General features: G+C 36.3%; 1 protein-coding gene across 2 annotated transcripts in view; it reads left to right on the forward strand.

Annotated features, from left to right (window-relative positions):
• Positions 1-18,617, forward strand: part of ABO6 (DEA(D/H)-box RNA helicase family protein) — a 54,822-nt gene that overhangs the window by 3,322 nt on the left and 32,883 nt on the right. For both annotated transcript variants that reach the window (XM_082915463.1, XM_082915464.1), the window contains 11 exons: positions 221-375; positions 468-555; positions 657-893; positions 2,887-2,982; positions 7,275-7,463; positions 7,624-7,783; positions 7,875-8,005; positions 8,541-8,711; positions 9,397-9,669; positions 16,485-16,679; positions 17,066-17,269. In XM_082915463.1, the coding sequence (XP_082771589.1) occupies positions 221-375; positions 468-555; positions 657-893; positions 2,887-2,982; positions 7,275-7,463; positions 7,624-7,783; positions 7,875-8,005; positions 8,541-8,711; positions 9,397-9,669; positions 16,485-16,679; positions 17,066-17,269 (1,899 nt within the window). The remainder of the gene's footprint in view (positions 1-220; positions 376-467; positions 556-656; positions 894-2,886; positions 2,983-7,274; positions 7,464-7,623; positions 7,784-7,874; positions 8,006-8,540; positions 8,712-9,396; positions 9,670-16,484; positions 16,680-17,065; positions 17,270-18,617) is intronic.

The following is an 18,617-nucleotide window of genomic DNA, read 5'->3' on the forward strand; positions in this document are numbered from 1 at the left end:
AGAACTTTATGGAAGATTCTTGGTGCGCTGTCTTTAAACACGGGTCATAGCTAGTAAAAAGATAAGATTTTAAAACAAGTGCTGGTTCTTATAAACCTATTATTGATGTGTTTATGTATTTATTAATATTTGATCATAAATTTGCATTTATTAGTATATAATTTGGACGTGAAGGTAAAAATTGTGAAACTTATGTTCTTAAACATTTTGTTGATGGCAGGCATCTTCTTCTGTGGCCAACATTGATGAGTGGAATTGGAAACTTAACTTGCTATTACACAATGAAAAGGACCAGGAAATTGTGTCCAGAGATAAAAGAGATAGGAGAGACTATGAGCAAATATCTAACCTTGCCAAAAGGATGGGGCTTTACTGGTAGGGAAACCATTATTTAATATTCCTTTGTAGTTTTATAATGTCTTAGCATTCACTAAAATTTTCCTTGGATGTCCAATTTGCATGTTCAGTGAATTGTATGGAAAAGTGGTGGTTGCGAGCAAGGTTCCTCTTCCCAATTATAGGCCAGATCTCGATGACAAGCGGCCTCAAAGGGAGGTAATAACTACTGGTTGTTTGTAGAAGGGTTTTATTCTTTATTTGTATGGACTTTCATCACTTTATGGGATAATTTGAATTTTTGTGCCCTGTTTTTGCAGGTGGTTATCCCACTAAGCTTGCAAAGGAGAGTAGAGGGTCTGCTGCAGGAACACCTTGATAGAATGCAGTTGAGTTCTGAAAGGGTCAGTGGCACTTCAGTTGACACTAAGGCCACTGATCAGGTTGAAGATGTAAATCCAGATGATGATCCCGATTCTTTCTTAGATGGCTCTGTTATGGAAAAGGTTCTTCAGAGGCAGAGTTTGCGAATGCGTAATATGCAGAGAACGTGGCAGGTATATTTCATTTCCTTTTTTTGAAGGTAATTAAAATGTTATATATGTTATAAATGGGGACATCTCTTAGACATTAGATACAAGAACATATCAGTGCAGGCCTGTTTGTTTCTGTTTTCATTTTGAGTGGTTGTCAAATGTCATCGAGTGGTGTGGTTGTGCATTGAGGGTTTGGAGTTGTTTCCAATTGAGGCTTATAAATCTAGTTGGTTAGAAAGACATTTTAATGAGGAGATTAGGGTGGTAGTGTTTTAGTGTGTTGGGGATAAGGCTCTGGCACCCGATGGCTTCACTATGGTTGTCTTTCAAGATTGTTGGGATTTGGTTATGGGGGATTTGGTGAAATTTTTTGTTGAGTTTTTGAGAATGTCATAGTAAATACTTGCAAAATGCTTTTATTTGTTTGATTCCAAAGAAAGGATAATTTTTTAAGTATTGGAGATTTATTTATTTTTTTGGATTGGCACCGGGTTATTCGGATCAAAGCCTAACTAATCTCTAGGGGTGCACAGGCTCTCAGCAAGGAGTTTCCCGCAAGTGCTTCATCGTTAATTCAAGGGTTTTTCGCCAATCCGATGGCCCCTAGGAATTGTTAGCACCTAAGAGATTTCGATCCCTGAATTTTGGAGGGAGCACACCGCCAAGACCCAAGGCCTTGCCACTAGGTCAACCCCTTGGGATTAAGTATTGGGGATTTCAAACCAATTAGGTCTTGTCACAGCTCTTTTCAAAAATTGACAAAAGTGTTTAGGAGGCTGAGAATAGTTTTGGGGATACCATTTCTTTCTCTTAAGGGGCCTTTATTGAAGGACATTAGATTTTGGATGTGGTTTTGATTGCAAATTAGAGGAATGCATAGGATATAGTGAGGAATGTGTCATTTGTAAGTCTGATTTGGAAAAAAGCATATGATCATGTGGAGTGGTTTGTTTTGGAGTTAGTATTGCAAAAAAGTGGGGATAGGTGGAGAAAGTAGACTCATGGTTGTTTCCTTGTGTAATTTTATTTGTTATTGTTATGGAAAGGCAGGTGCTACATTCAAGGCTTTTGAAGGCCTTAGACTGGGGGATCCTTTATCCCCTTTCTTATTTACTTTGCTTGTGGATGTTCTAGCTAGAGTGATTGATAGGGCTAAGGATTTGGACAACAGGACATGGCTAGATTCATGATTTTAAATATTAAATTTTATTTTATTAGGGTAAAATGCTATTTACAAATTAGCATAGAGCATGTTATGCATTAAATGGTAGTCTTATGCATAGCTATTTGGTAAAATCAACTATTTATACATACTCATTAGGTGCATGACCAATTAGACATATCAAACATATATTCCATACCCTTAGACAGATGTCTGAGTGTCGTACACAACATTTAATAAATTTAGAAGAGTCCATGTAACATAGGTGCTGCCATAATGACAAAACTCTGTCTATAACAAACCTTTGAACATTCCGTTTCTCATTCTTTTGTTGCAGATTTTAATTTACTTTTTCTGCTTTGTTTTGTTTTGTTCACATTATTTTGTACAATAATTTAACCCAAATAAATTTGGAAATTACAAAGTAATAGAGATCAATGTTTGGATTCGCTTCTATATAATTATGTTTTTGATAACTTGTTCCTGTGTAAAGAAATTTGAGTTCATTTGGGTTTGACTTTTTGAGATATCTTTAATGTGGTTTGGCAACAGAGCTGGAGACCTGGGCTAGTTTGTTGGCTGAAAGCCTGAAAAGTCTATTTAGGTAGGTACTAGGGATAGTGCTCATCTTGCTGAAGTGTATTTGTTCTGAATTTGATATGTTTCAACAACAGTCTATTATTTTATGAATAGGCATGTTGGACCTATATTTTACTATGGGAACTGTATCCATTCCTTTTCTTGTTAGGGCTCTGTTTAAATTTTAAGCCATTATTTAAATGTCATTTTGGAACTTTTATCCACGTGGAATTCTAGTTGCATTTTGAAATGAATACACCCTTTCATCTATAGGAATCACCAGAAGGCAGGACAATGCTAGACTTTCGGAGATCTCTGCCTGCATTCAAGGAGAAGGAAAGGCTGCTCCAAGCAATTGCACAGAATCAGGTTTGACTTGGGAATTCATACCCTTTCTTTCTCAATTTTCAATCTAATATCTATAAAAAAAAAATGAAAATTTTGTAGGGAATGAACTTATTTTTATTGCTGTATATCTATGCACTCTTTGGTTGAGCCCTTTTCGGATTGTTGTTTTGGTTTGGTCCTCCATAAAGTGTGGGTTATTGTAAGCTTTTATTTTCCTTGCTCTATTTGCTCGTGTTCCTGCCTGCTTTCAGCTTGCTTTTAGGGTGTTCAGTTGAGGTGAGGCGAGAAAGAGGCAAAAGGTATTGTAAAATTGCTCTAACACGAATGATGTGGTGTGTGTGGAAATAGGATATTTGAAGAAGTTTTCATGTTTGAGCTTCATGCCTTTTGGCTGGGAGAGATTTTTTTGAGGTTCTTCTTATTATCTTTGATCTTCGTTTGCCTTGTCTTATGTTAGAAGTCTCATGTGGAGTTTTTGGGTTGTCATAATGAGGCTGTTAAAGTCCTCTTGCAATTGTTGAATAGAACTCTTAATTTTTCAACAAAAGGGGAAAAGAAAAAAAGAATAATGTTCTTAATTGGTTCTCAATTGATTTCAGTTTATGAAGTTATTGGTCCTAAAAAATAACATGGAATTAATTAAGAAAACCTTTTATTATTGAGGTTGTTTATTCTTTGGAAAGTCCCTCGAGCCTTGGATTTAGAGTTAATTAGATGTTCATATTTTTTTTGAAGGATTTTGTGTTGTGTCTTTTTTACATTGTGGTTTTGGTGTTTGATAATTCCTTTTTTTTCTTGTCCCCACTTTTTGCATACATCATCCTTTAGGCTTTACCGTAGAGCTTGGGGAATGGTAGATAATTGAAGAACTTGACATTTGTTTGCAAATTTGTTGCGAAGTTAAATGTAGGATGCAAGTAAATGTTTTTTTGTTTGGTGGAAGCAAATATAATTACTTGTTAAAACAAGAAGATACACAACATGCACCGATTTAGTATACTAGTTGAAGTAAGCCATCAAAGTTGAAACCACTAGTTGCACTAGTATTCTCAAAATGTGTTTGTTGAGGGAGGCAAATTTTTGTGGCTAACGAATGTGTTGATTCTAGATTGAGAAGTGCTGAGGCGGGGGGTTATTTGCAAATTGCAAAGGCTTATGATCATGTGATTTGATATTTGTTATTTTACTTGTTGGGTAGGATGGGTTTTGGAAATAAATGGAGGCAATACAACTTGACTCTTGGTGTTGCTGAATGGATCGCCTGCTGGTTTTTCCAGCTATTGAGGGATTTGTGGTGAAGTGTCTCTTTGTTACCTTTGTTTTTAATTCTTCCTATGTAGGCATTAAGTTGGATGATTACCATGGTGGTTCAGGGAGATTCTTGCAGTGTTTTATGTTAGTACTAGTAGTACTTGATGGTGCGCTCATATTTTGTATTTAGATGGCACTGCGATATTGTGGGGCAGATATGGTCCAATTGGACTAACTTCAGTGTGTTCTTTTGTGCTTTGAGGTTGTTTTATAGGTTTGATGGTAAATTTGAAAAAATAAGAGTTGATTCCGGTATGAGAAGTTTCTCATGTCGGGGAGTTGGCCTCTATTCTTGCTTGTAAGATTGGTGTACTTCCAGTTACATACCTTAGATTACCTCGGGGGTTTTCTTTTAAATCTAAGGTTGTACAAGTTGCAGTCATTGAGCAGTTCCAAAGGAATTGCTAGGTTGGAAAAGGCAACACCTGTGTAGGTGAGGTTGGCTTACTGTTACTAAGAGCACTTTATCAATCCTTCCAATCTATGTCATGTCCTTGCACACTATTCCAGTTTTGGTGGTTAGGAGGCTTGAAAAGTTGCACAGAGAAATTTTGTGGGTTTTTGTAGTTGAAGAGTTTAAATGTCATCTTATTGATTGGGACACTGTTTGTACTCCGGTGAGGGAAGGGGGTTTGCATATTAGAATGTTGGGAATCTTTAACAAAATTCTTTTGGGCAAGTGTTTATGGCAAAATATAGCAGCACTTGGGATGAGTGGCCTTCGTTGGAGATGAATGTCCCATGGAAGAGGGCTTTAGAAGGTCATTCGTCTAGTTTAGGAGGACTTTTTGAAATGTGGTTTCTTTAACTTGGGGAAGGGAGATAGGGTGAAGTTTTGGCATCATAACTAGAGTAGAGATGAGGTGTTGGAGAAGATTTTTCCTTATATTCTTCTTTGTATTTTGATTGGCCTTCTATTTTCTCTTTGTTGTTGATGGAAGCTTCGGTGGTGGATTGTGTCCGGGGTGTGCGAATTTATGTTTTTTCGTGATGTTGGGCTGAGAAGGAATTTGCAAGATTGGGAGTCATATCAATTGATTAACTTTTTCAATTTTCTGTGTGGGGTATACTGGTGTAGGGGTGTTGGAGAAGGGTCAAATTTATTCTTATGGTTGATTACTTAGTTAGGAGAAAAAGATCATTGTTGATTGGTAATGCCTTCATTAGTGTGATGGGGTTAGTTTGTAACATGATTATTCATTGTCAGATGGCTAGGCGTTTGTGCAGTTTGGTTTTGGCTCTATTTGGGATGGATTGGTTTTTCAATGGGGATGTGGTGGGGGTTATGTTTGCAGGGTGGGGAAGCAAAGACTTTTGGTTGCTAGCTTTGCTGTGCTTGACGTAGGAGTGGAATATGATGATTTTCAAGTTGTAGAGGAGTCTTTGTATTGGCCACTTTGTATAGTTGAATTTTAGGGAAGGTCATGTGTGGCATGGAACATTGTAGATTTTGTTGAATCTCTTAATTTGTAAATGTGTGTAGGCCTTTTTGTCTGAGCGCATATGTCTCTTTTGTTGTGAGTGGTACAAGCCATCATGGTTTAGCCCTTTTTTACATGGGCAATATCGCCTTTGATGATTATAGTGGTGGAGGGTGTTTTGGTTAGCGGAGATGGATTGTGTGGTACCTCCTTGTGTTCATATGTTTTGCAATGATTTTGGAGGTTTTGGATCAAATGACAAAGCAAAGACTCTTTGGGATTGTGTTGTATGTGCGGTTCTTTGGTTAGAGAGGAATGCTTGAGATTTTGAGGATAAATGTGAAGATTTAGGGGAATATGAAATAAATTTTGTTATTTGGCTCCTTTTTGGGCCTTGACAGCCCCTTATTTTAAGGTGATTCCTTTATTTTCAATTACTAGAGATTGGAGAGACGTATGTAGTTAGTTGGGTTTTTTGGTTTTGGTGGACAGCTTGTCCCCCCTTGTTATTTGTATCTCTTTTCCTTTTACTAATAAAAGTCTTGTTGTTGCTGATAAAAAAAGAAAATGTAACATAGGCCCCACTTATAGTTTTTAGGTCCAAAACCAGCACCTGATGAACCCTCTAGTTTGATCAGGATTTGAGTATGTGAAACCTGGGGAAATTAATGATCAGCCATGGGTAGGGGCAGACATCTCAAGGATTCTAAAATTCAGATGTTAAGAAAGGCATGTCCTGATTTGTTCCGTTACAAATGGTCCTGGTTAAAAATTTGAAAACTAGTCATGAACTCTTGTTCAACTTGTGTTTTTTGAAATTTAGAACAATTTTCTTTTCTTTTTCGTAGAGAAAGGAAAATAACAATTTCCAATTGACAGGAAGTACTTCTAGGGATTTTCCATGTCAGACCTGGCAACTTTCATCCACACCCCTCACCACTAGCTTCGTCTCTTTCAATGGCAACATCCCCTCCCTGTACACTTGCTGTTTTCCCTCAGCATAGGTTTAGAAGCTTTTGAAGCATTCTTAAGTCAAGACTAAACTGAAAAGAATTCTTCTGCAAGCCAGTTTACTTAATATTTCATTTGTAGCATTCACAGGAGGAGAATGAACATATGTGACTCTAATCCATTGAATGTAAAAGTTGTATCATCTTTGTACCTGACTTATCAAAAAAACCAAAAAAAAAAAAAAATATTTTTAGACCTGGTGTCCTAGCATTAATGTCTGAATGCCTGCAACCTTCTTACTTGGTTACTGTTGCTCATTTGTTGCCATTTAGTGTAATGCTTTTGCATGTGGCACAATATGCAAGGCATGAACAACCTAAGGTAGTGGGGAAACAATGCTTTGCGGAATTGCGTTGTGTTTTATATGGAAGGTAAATTTCCTCCTCTTGTGTCATTTCCAAATGTGAGCTGTTATATAATTCCTACTTATCTTTGTGAACCTCATAAATTGTGCAAATGATTTTTTTTCTGTTTCTTATGGGCACAGAAATGGTTCTGATAATTGATTTTTCGAATCCATATACGTATGTTTACTAGTAAGAGGATCCTGACTAGTTTTTATACTAACAGGTTGTTGTAATTTCTGGGGAGACTGGATGTGGTAAAACTACCCAACTTCCTCAGTATATATTGGAGTCAGAAATAGAATCTGGTCGTGGATCATTCTGTAACATAATTTGTACACAACCTCGACGAATATCAGCTATGGCTGTTGCAGAAAGAGTGTCTACTGAGAGAGGAGAGCCTCTTGGTGAATCAGTGAGCCTCTTTTTCTCTTTCTTCATCCCATCCTCTCCGTCTTGGGTTCCATGTTTGTTTTAAATTGGCTTTATGGACTTTTTGCTTGCTGAGTCAGTAGCTTCCTGTGCGAAAACTTCTTTATTCTACTTGCTATTCGACAATTCAGATTTTTTGATAGGTTGGCTATAAAGTTCGATTAGAGGGAATGAAAGGAAGAAATACCCATCTGCTTTTTTGTACCAGTGGTATTTTGCTTCGACGTTTGTTGAGTGACCGCAACCTGAATGGTATAACCCATGTGTTCGTTGATGAAATTCACGAGCGAGGCATGAATGAAGGTTCGGTTCCTAATAATTTTTGCTTTTCATCTGGGTTTTCTACAAAAGCATTCAATATCAATTATTAACATGTTTTTTTTTTCCCCATCAGACTTCCTATTGATTGTGTTGAAGGATCTTCTTCCACGACGTCGAGATTTGAGATTGATTTTAATGAGTGCTACTTTAAATGCTGAGTTATTTTCCAATTATTTTGGAGGAGCACCAACAATCCATATTCCGGTAAGCTGAAACTTGAGTTTGTTGTAGTGTATTATGTTTTCTTTCTTGGTCAGTGCTGTTTCTTGAACTTATTATGTTGTTGGTGTTGGGGCATGGTGTACCCTCTTTTCCAATTTGACCTTCAACTGAAATTGAAAATCGCATGGGAAACTTTATATAAAGATTAAAGACTGTTAATGCAAACAAGTTTTATAAAACTTTATTTTTTTGGATACCACTGTACGGTTTCTTAAACATATGAGTTGCATGGTTTATTGCTTTCTGGAACCATATATATATTTTTTTGTTTTTAGTTATTTTTTATTTTTATAATGATAAAATCATGTAATATTAGCTTATTTACAACTTGAGTGAGGTTGGGCATCCGATTTGGTTTAAGTTGCTAATAACATGTCAATTTAATTTCCCACTTTTCTCTGATATTGCTGCATTTAGTTGAGATAAGATCTGAAAATTATGCACTTTGCAAGTGGGGAAGAATTTGTTCATTTGATCTTTTTGCAGTTGATGTGAATTGTATCTTGTCTAAATTTAGGGTTTTACATACCCAGTGAAAGCACACTTTCTGGAAGATGTATTGGAAATGACTGGATATAAGTTGACTTCTTTCAACCAAATTGATGATTATGGTCAAGAGAAGATGTGGAAAACACAAAGACAGCTAGTGCCACGGAAAAGGAAAAACCAGATCACTGCTCTTGTTGAGGTATTGCACTACGCTCAAATTCAGTCTCAAATTTCAGTTCCTATCTGGAATTTGGTGAAAAAACTTAAAATATGTTGTGCTCTTGTGCAAGGATGCATTTTTTATTACATCCATTAGCAATTAAAAATGAGTTGCTTTGCAAGGATTGGCTTGTTTTTTTACCAAGGACGCATGGAGACTGACTATCAATACGAACATGGACAGACACGGGACACTGTGATTTCAAAAAAAAGAAAAAAGAAAAGAAATAAAAGGGATATGTATTCGACAAAAAATTATATTTTTATTTGCTATATATATAAATATTACATCCATAAACAATCAAATTAATGCAACAAAAAAGGAGGAGCAATTTTGCATTTTCCACTTAACTGTTGTCAAGTATGTCATGCCTGCTTTGTAGGGCAGGGAGTGGCACATCCCCATCTGTTATACTACTAATGGAAACCATCTTTGTTAAGTTAATTCTTTGGATTGTTTCTATTTGTATGTTCCTCTTCATGATATTCTATATATATATATATATATATTTGTGACTAAGGCTTGGAGGAAAAGCAATACGAAAACTTCATACACTGCCCTTTTTTTAATAGTGAGAAGCAGTAGATAAACTCGGACATATTGTAAATTTGAAGATTTGTACAATAACTATGTATAACTAGTCTTCTACCTTATTATTTCACAGGATGCTCTTAGTAAATCAAACTTCGAGAATTATAGTGCAAGGGCTCGTGATTCACTGTCATGTTGGATACCTGATTGCATTGGTTTTAATCTTATTGAGGCTTGTTTATGCCATATATGTCGGAAGGAACGGCCTGGTGCTGTCTTAGTATTTATGACTGGCTGGGAGGACATTAGCTGTATGAGGGATCAACTTAAAGCTCATCCTCTCTTAGGCGACCCTAACAGGGTTTTGCTCCTTTCTTGCCATGGTTCAATGGCAACATCTGAACAAGTAAGAACCTTTTGATTTCCACTGTTATGCATTGAAGTTGATTATTATGTCAAGGCTATGAAGCACAAATAAGGATGAGGGAAATAGATACAATACAATATGATATGAATATGGCAATACGAAAAAGACTTGGGGGGTATGGCTAGGATACGTTTATCAAAAAAGATTTATATATATATATATATTTAATTTTTTTATTGTATTTTCTTAAATTTTGGATATTAGTTTGAGAGCTAGTAGGTAGTTAATTTTAAATTTTTAATAGGCCTCATAAAAATTTCATTTTAATGTCAAGTCTAAATTGTTTATCTTGTTCCTGTGCTTTTCGCTTTTGAACTTAAGTGTTATATGTAAAAGTGTTGTATGCAAGTTCACTTGTTTGTTTGATTGTTGAAATATGATTTTAGTAACATCGGCTCTGTTTGGTTTGGTGGTCAGAATTTGTCTTCTGAAAATTTAAAAAAAAAAATTAATTTAAAAAAAAAACTTATTATTTACATGTAATTTTACATTTTTTGAGAGTGAAAATAATTTTTAAAATCCAAAAAAAAATTTGACGTTTATTTTTATCAAATTAATTTCTATTTTTTTAGAATAAATTCTAAAAATTGATTCTAAAATTGAGACCAAATAGAGCCATTATATTTCCTTATTTTTTCGAACTTTCTACGAAGTATGGATACATGTATGGAATGCATACATGACACATTAAGGATACGTCAATTGAATAAATTTTGAAAAAAAATGGATACTACTTTAATCTTACTATTTCCTTCTTGTCTAAGAAGTCAACAAAATATTGAAAAACTATTCTTATATTTATTCTAACAATTATCTAAAGAATTATTACAAAATTTTAATTTCATAATAGTTCGATTATATGACTTTGAGTATCCAATACTTCTCAAAATTAAAGAAAATTAATGTCAAATTATGGTTACATTTAGGAAGTATCGTTTACGTATCATCAACTATTCGAGGAGTATCAATATCGGATATGGATATGAATCACTTCTAGAAGTATTTGTGCTTCATAGATGTTAGATTATCATCAACATCCTCGTCATCATATTATTCCAACATTAGTATTGTTGTTCTTCTTCTTATTGTTAGCGAACTCGTTTTGAACTCGAGGATATGAGTTTTGATAGAAATGTTGGGAAATAATTCCTAGTTTGAAGTTATCAAACCAAAGGAAGAAAGAAAAGTGTGATGAGATCACCCTTATCCAAATGGACTCAACTTTGTGATCAATTGGTGAGAACACAAAGACTACAGTTTGGAAATAAAATTCATCTTACATGCTTTATATTATGTAGTTCTTTTTTTTTTGATGTCTGTCTTCTCGTACTTTTCTTTTTCTTTTTGAATATTCCCAAATAAATTCAACATTTTACAAAAACTTCTTTGAATGGTGTTAGATAATCGTACAGATAAAAGTTGGTCAAAATATATCTAGCTATGTGTTGCGCCAAGCTATAGTTAAGGGCCATGCATATCACGATTTTATTGTGAAACATTCTCTCAGCTTCACCCAGGATTTCTGGAGAGTTGTTGCAGTTTATGGTAATAATTTATGGCCAAAGTTTTTTTTGTTGAAATTCAAGGTCCTCTAATTTACTTTTTTTTTTCTTTCTAAATTGAGTAGTTGTTTGTTAGCTATATATATCATAGACATTGATATGGGACATGGACATGACACAATTGTGAAAAAAATCAATATATATAGAGAGAAAAGGACAATAACTTTTTATTCAACTAAACTCAACTATAACAAAACTAAATAAATAGTCGTTTGGTAAATATAAACTACCCAAAAATACATTTCACACCCCCTCAAGCTCATGATGCAAACCCTAGTGAGTATTGAGAGTTTGTCAAGTAAAAACTGTAAATTCGTAGAAGTGTAAGTCTTGGTAAAGAATTTTGCGAGTTGCAAAGAGTAGGAAACAAAAAGACAGCTCAATAGTACCTAACGGAAGATGTGTGGCACCGCTTTGTGGTGTGAGGTTGCAGCTTCAAATTCTATGGAGAAATGTTTGATATCCTTTGTGTTGCTCCCTTCCCCTACTAACAACTAACTAAACCCTACAAAAAAAAATGCTTACGGAAGATAGCACTAAAACAAGTGTACACTCTACAAAAAAAAAAAAAAAAAAAAAAATACTATGGCTTTACAATGCAACAAAAGCCCTTAGGCTAGAGAAAATCAAGTGTCCACATGCCTTGGATTCAACGTCGATCACCTGAAACGTTCTACTTGAGCCAAAGCCTAATAAGAAAAATGACCAACACAAGTAATATGCATGAATATGGTGCTAATGCCATGATGCTTCCTTTTATTTATAACTTTAAGTGTTTTCATCAAAATTCACTTTTAAAGCCAATGTGATGTAAAAAAATATCTATATATACATATAAGTTTCCAACTATTCTTGACTCCAAATTAAGTCCCGCCTTAGTGAAAATCCCCACACTAAGGCGACACAATTCACTTACTACTTATTTTCTTAGTCAAGCACAAATTGTCGATTGCGTACAAAAACAAAAACCATATACTAGTTGCTATAATACCGGCCATGTTTATGGGTACTAACCCGAAGGATAAAGGTTCCTTACCACATTGGTTTTCAATCTCGCACCATGGAGTTTGTCAAGCCCAACAAACTCAATGGATACACCAATCAAGCCCAACTGAAGTTTCAAACCAAGTGTACACAACTTAATTTAAGAATGTACTCCATGCAATATACTATATAGGTGGCATATGGAAAATTTAAGCTAGCTTTATTTTCAAAACCCTTGAACTCTAACCTCACAATTTCCTAAACAAAAGTAAAAGCATCAATTGGGGTATTTTTACAAACACCTAGTAAGTTCGAAATAATATTCACCTAAACTAGAGAAAAGGTTCGTTCAAGCTAGACATGGAGTTAAGCAAGGTATACCTCTATGAAAAAAGACAAAATTATCATATACATAATTTATCCTTATCATTGCAACACCAATTTAGAAGAATCAAACATTTGTGTAAAACCGCTCTTTCTAGCATATGGATTTCAAAATCAAGTTAGGGTTTGCACGAGTTTATCAAATTGATCACATGTAGGTCAAGAAAATAGCACGATAACATCATTCTCTACTACCTCAGAAGCAATGAAAGAGACTTGGAGGGGGAGGAGGGTTGAAAGCTTCAAATGCTCCAATGAAGGTTTTGTTTAGATTTGGAAACTCCCCTAGATGAGTAGAACAAGTTTTCATTTGCTTCAAGCTTGAATCTCGGTTTTCAGTTCACGAATCTACCAAAGAAGGTTAGGGTTTGTGAAAGTAAAGCAAGAGAAAGAGGAAGAGAGTGGCCGACTATTTGGGGGAAGGAAATGAGCAAAAATTCGTGTCTCTAGTCTTTTGTAAGAGTGCTGCTATTGTCCCCACCTATTTTCTTAGGTTCCCCCATTTCTTTAGACCCCTATCACCCAAATTGTTTCCCTTCTTTTTCTTTGGACCCCCACCATAATCCCCAAAATATTCCTTTCTTTCCCAATTTTCCTTTGACAAACCCCCTCTCTTGGCACCCTCATCTCCAACTGCCTCCACCACCACCTCTGGAGGCCTTACCCAACCTTCCCCAACATTTTTTTGCACCTCCACCATTGCCCAGCAACAGCTCTTCTTCACCCCAACAACCTTTTTCAAGCATTATTTTTTTTGTTCGAATTTTGTTTGGATAACTAGGGCCAAACAAACTTGATTTGTTTGATCATGTTTGACTGAACAAAGTTTGTTCGGCTGAAAACGATTGAACAAACCAAGTTTGTTTCGTTCTAGCCAACTGAATGGGGCAAAATTGGTGAAATTGATCACATTTGACCTTAGTAGTTTGAACAACCTTATAATGTTTGGCTACCATTGTCTGAACAATCTTAATGTGTTCGGCAAACCATAGTCGAACGGAACTTCGACTCCATTTTTTCAAAATCGCAAAAAATACCTCAAAATGATAACCAAACACACCCAAACATCTCTTAAACACCAAAATCTTGTATATAATTTATTTACAATTACCATATATATGTTTAAACTATGAATTTTTATTTTTTGTTCGTTGTTATCTTTTTCATGTTTTTTATAATAGTTACTTTTTGAGAAAGATGATAGGGCTGGAGAAGGGAGTCGTTGGCGAGAAGGGGCTGGGGTTGCCGGAGAGTGGGGGTGGCTACAGGTGATGGTGGTGGGTGGGTAGAGTTAGGGTTAGGGTTTGAAGGATAGGGGTGAGGATAAAATTGGTATTTCATAGTAGGGTAAATTTGTAATAAAAAATAAATAGAGGTGGTGGGGGCTATTACCAGTAGAGGTGTTCAAAAACCTGAATTACCAACGACTCGCTTGGCCCGCCGCTACTATGGACAGTTTTGACTAATTGAATGGTCGACTGCGGTTTTATTTTGTAAAATTTCATCTATTTTTGGTCCGCTGTCGGGAAAAAAAAAATTTCACTACCACCGATTGACCGAATTATATACGTATATATATACACTTTTATTATTATTATATTAGGTTTGCTTGGATTGGTATCTCAAGTCACCCTACACTTTTCAAAATATATATATTTTTCCAATAAGAAAAAATCTTCTCAAGACAAACAACACGTCTCCCAAGTCAATTAGAGACGTTTGACGTCTCACCCACCCTCTTGCCTCCCTCTCTCCTCAATCCTCTCTCCCACCGTTTCAAGCCTCTTATCATTATCTCTTACCCTTCTCTCTCCATCTCTATCTCCATCTCCATCTCTCTCAACCCTCTCGTTTTCCTCCCACAACCACCCCATTTCATCCCGTCACATTTTCTTCTCTCTCTCCTAACACTGTTGATCTCTCTCTCTCTCCCCTTTGAGAGAGATTCATCTATCACTTTCTCCCTCATCTTTATTTCTCTTTGTTTTCTCTTGCATCTGTCTTTCGATGGTGATGGTGATTATGGTAGACGATGGTGGTTATGGCAGACGATGGTGGTGGTTGTAGTTTGCGACAGCAGTGATAATGGTGAGACTCTCCCCTCTTGCTTTTCCTTTTTCTCATTCTTTCTATTGCCACTCATAGATCTGTATTAACTTTGTTATTTTGAACTTTTATTCCATTTTCCCCAATGTTTTCACCTTTGTGCCAAATGTTTGAAATTGACAGAACCGACTGTCAATTTGAGTTCTTTCATTTGGTTGATTTTGAACTGTAGCTCGGTCGATTATGGGTGATTGGTTTCCTAACCCACATGTGTCGGTTCGGCTAACGGCCAAGGGTAAACCCGACCCGACCCGACCCGACAAGTGAACATCCCTAATTAGCAGCTCACATGGCCCGCAAAGCTTAAATTACCGCTGTGCCCCTCACCAATTAATTTCATTATCTTGTTATGCCACCTTAAGCTAAAATCAACGCAGGATATAATTATAATGTATCTACATCCACTACGCACCTGTGTTGGTCCCACAACACGAAACCCAAAGCTTGGAACCCTAAAAAACTTGAAACTTGAGTGATTGGGCCCACAAAACTAAAGTTCACTAACATATGTTGCCAGCATATTAGGTTGTTATTGTGGGGACACCATGCTCACCCCCTACATTGTAGGTATTCTCGCCAATTTGAGGCCATCACATGCAAATGTTTTGTTTGGCCTGGCCTTGTGGTTCTCTTGGTAGGTATATGTAACTACTATATTTAGAGTCTGTAATAACTTAGCTTGAATTTGGTTATGTAAGGATGCCTATGATGTTAGGATGCATGCTAGAGTTTCTTTTGATGTATGATGATTGCCATAGCATTGTGGTGTGTTGGGAATAAGAGAATACTTATGCTTTTCTCTACCTGAAATAAGAGGAAAAAATATTTTTGGTTGATCAAAACCAATCTTAACACTTCTGTCATGCTCAGCTATGAAATTGGATTTCAAGGAAAACCCTTGTAACCTTGCTTATTAAAGAAATGTGAAATTTCACTTCATCTATTTGATTAGTATGAAATTTCACTGTTTCTATCTAAGGTGGAAAATTCACTGTTTCGGACTATTAGTGTGAAATTGCACTAAATCTGTCCCTATGGAAATCGGACACTGTTTTCAAAACCAATCTGAAAACAAATGTTTCATGAATAAATGTCATATGAACTTTTTCCAAAGGGCTTCGGGTTGTTTGGGAACCAATTAGGCCCCTTTTTAGGGCAATTTCGGTTACTTGAATAAAACCGGACAGATTCGTTGTCAAGTCTGTCCTGGAAATCTCTGTCACTTTTGGACCACAGACAAGGCCTTAAATGCATTTTAAAGTTGGAAAGTAGTTCGGTATGTTTATTATTTCATCCAAATGAACAAGAATGGGAATTGGATCAAAATATCGAATTTGGAACTTATAAACCGGGAAGAGCGCTCCCACACACACTCTTAACCTTACTTTCAAAACTTTTAGACATTGACCTTGGTTGGTCAACTAGTTGACCTTCACAAACTAAATTGGGTTCCATCTGATAATCATTTCCTTTAAGCTTAATCCTTTGGGTTTAAAAATCTGTGGCATGACATGTGCAGTTAGAATCCTTAGTAGAATGGATTTCAAATCACTCTTTTAATCTAGTTATTTCACATACATGATATATGGCATTTGAACTTGTGGTATATTACTTTAAAATACATTAGTTTGACTTGTTTGCATAGAAGCTTAAGTAGAAAACCTAATTAACTTCAGATCTGCTCATTTGAAATCTACTAATCCTAATGCAACCATATATTTTATTTCCTTTTTTTTTTTCTGTTGCTGATATTCACAGAAACTCATATTTGAGAAGCCGCCTCCTAATGTTCGTAAAATAGTACTTGCTACAAATATGGCAGAGGCAAGTATTACAATTAATGATGTTGTTTTTGTCATTGATTGTGGAAAAGCAAAGGAGACTACTTATGATGCATTAAATAATACTCCATGTCTTCTACCTTCATGGATATCACAAGCTTCTGCTCGGCAAGTAAGTTACCTTCTGCCCTTCTTTTACTACAGGGCATTTAAGCTTAAATGCTTTAATACGGTAATTTTAGATCGTAAGTATTTGATTGCGGGTGGTGGGTGTTTGCTTGATTGCATTGGGGAAGTTTGAAATTTGCTCTTGCATAATGAAGCTGTCTTTATGTGTACGTCTCAATGAGAGATATTCAAGTGGCTTAAAAAACTTACGGTAGGTAGTTGACAGCATGGTGGAAGACCTTTTAAAATAGTTTTTAGGGTGTCAGTGGCAATTAGCTTGTTGATTTTTTGTTGTCTTTTCCATTTGTTAGTTAATTACTTATCCATATATCTGTAACTCTTATTGCTAATGAGCATTTTTTATTTTGATGTTTTACATATGAATTGCAGAGAAGAGGTAGGGCTGGTCGTGTGCAGCCAGGCGAGTGCTACCATCTATATCCACAATGTGTTTATGAAGCGTTTGCTGAATATCAACTTCCTGAACTTCTGAGAACTCCTTTGAATTCTCTCTGTTTGCAAATAAAAAGTTTGCAGGTGGGCAGCATAGGAGACTTTTTGTCAGCTGCTCTGCAGCCACCAGAATCATTGGCTGTAAGTAATGTTCACTTCTAGATCTTCTTGGTCATTTTTATTTCCTTGCTATCCGCATCTGTATCTTGATGACAGTCGTGGATCTTTCTGATATGTAGATCAGTGCCAAACTTGTTATTTATGGTAGTTCTGCTTGTCTGAATCTATTGAAAATGTTGTGGGTCATATTTAAAATTTAAATTGCTAGCTAGCATTTGATCTTTAAAAAGGGTTTACCAACCAAAAATCATAAACAATGGACATACATTCTTGTAATGTATTTTTTAAATTAATAAATTATACGAGTGTCACACGCCAATTCCCGCAACATAGAGACATCTAGTGGAAGAAGGTAAATGAGTAGATAGGTCCAAGTGAAGGCAACAACCCAAATAGTGGCCAAGGGAGGAGGGGAGGAATGTAAATATGGTCATTTATGTTGGTTCCCCCCGGAAAATAAGGCATACGAATATTACGACAGACGTGGTCCTGATGTTGCAGAAGGGTTCTATTGAGTCAATATGGTGTCCTACTATGATGAGATTGAAGAAATAGCCGAATACCAACCCCCTGATGTGTTGCCCAAGGCCGATTCACATGCTTATGCCTTACAAAACTCTGTCCAGTTTCACGCCTTCTTTGACTAGTTAGGCTTTACTGAAGCTGCCAGGCTGGAAGTAACATCAATGTTGCCAAGGTGCATCATGAAGAATGCATGGGTGCTGAGTAATTTGTTCCTCGCAAAATCTGCGAAGATTACAACTCCATTACTTTCTCTAAAGCGGATGGCAAAATATCTGTTCCCTCACAACCGTCCGCTCTATGTGACAGGTTGCATCGACAATGTGGAATTCAGGTGCGCTTTCCTTGATGGAGGAGCATCAATATAGATTAAAACCAAAGACACATTCGAGAAAGCTGGTATACCCAAGGAAGGTATGGTGCACCAATCAATTATCACCATGGGGTTTGGCGGTGGAAGGACGGTTATGTCATGGTGGACTTGGCAGTTGGCAAAATTCGTGTTGCCACTAAGTTCCATGTGATAGATGCGGATACAAATTACCATATAATACTGGGCAGACCATAGATGCATCGGTACGGGGTGATACTGTTAAGTTATCATCAGTGTGTTAAGGTGAAGCTTGGGAAGAGAACAATGATCATGAATGCCTCAGAAAAGTGGTTTGGGACAGAAGAGACACACTACTCTGACGCAGTCTTTTTTACTAAATTGTCAATTGAAGAAAGCCCGAGGGCAAGGAAGGTTGCTGGGGTAAAAATACTTCGGTGGGAGGAGAGGACATTAACAATGAAAAAGAAATGCCGATGACTAGCGGATAGAAGTGAGCTAGCGAATCACCAACCA

Source organism: Camellia sinensis, chromosome 2 (assembly GCF_055761805.1).
Source record: "Camellia sinensis isolate YWXY chromosome 2, ASM5576180v1, whole genome shotgun sequence".
Taxonomy (NCBI): domain Eukaryota; kingdom Viridiplantae; phylum Streptophyta; class Magnoliopsida; order Ericales; family Theaceae; genus Camellia; species Camellia sinensis.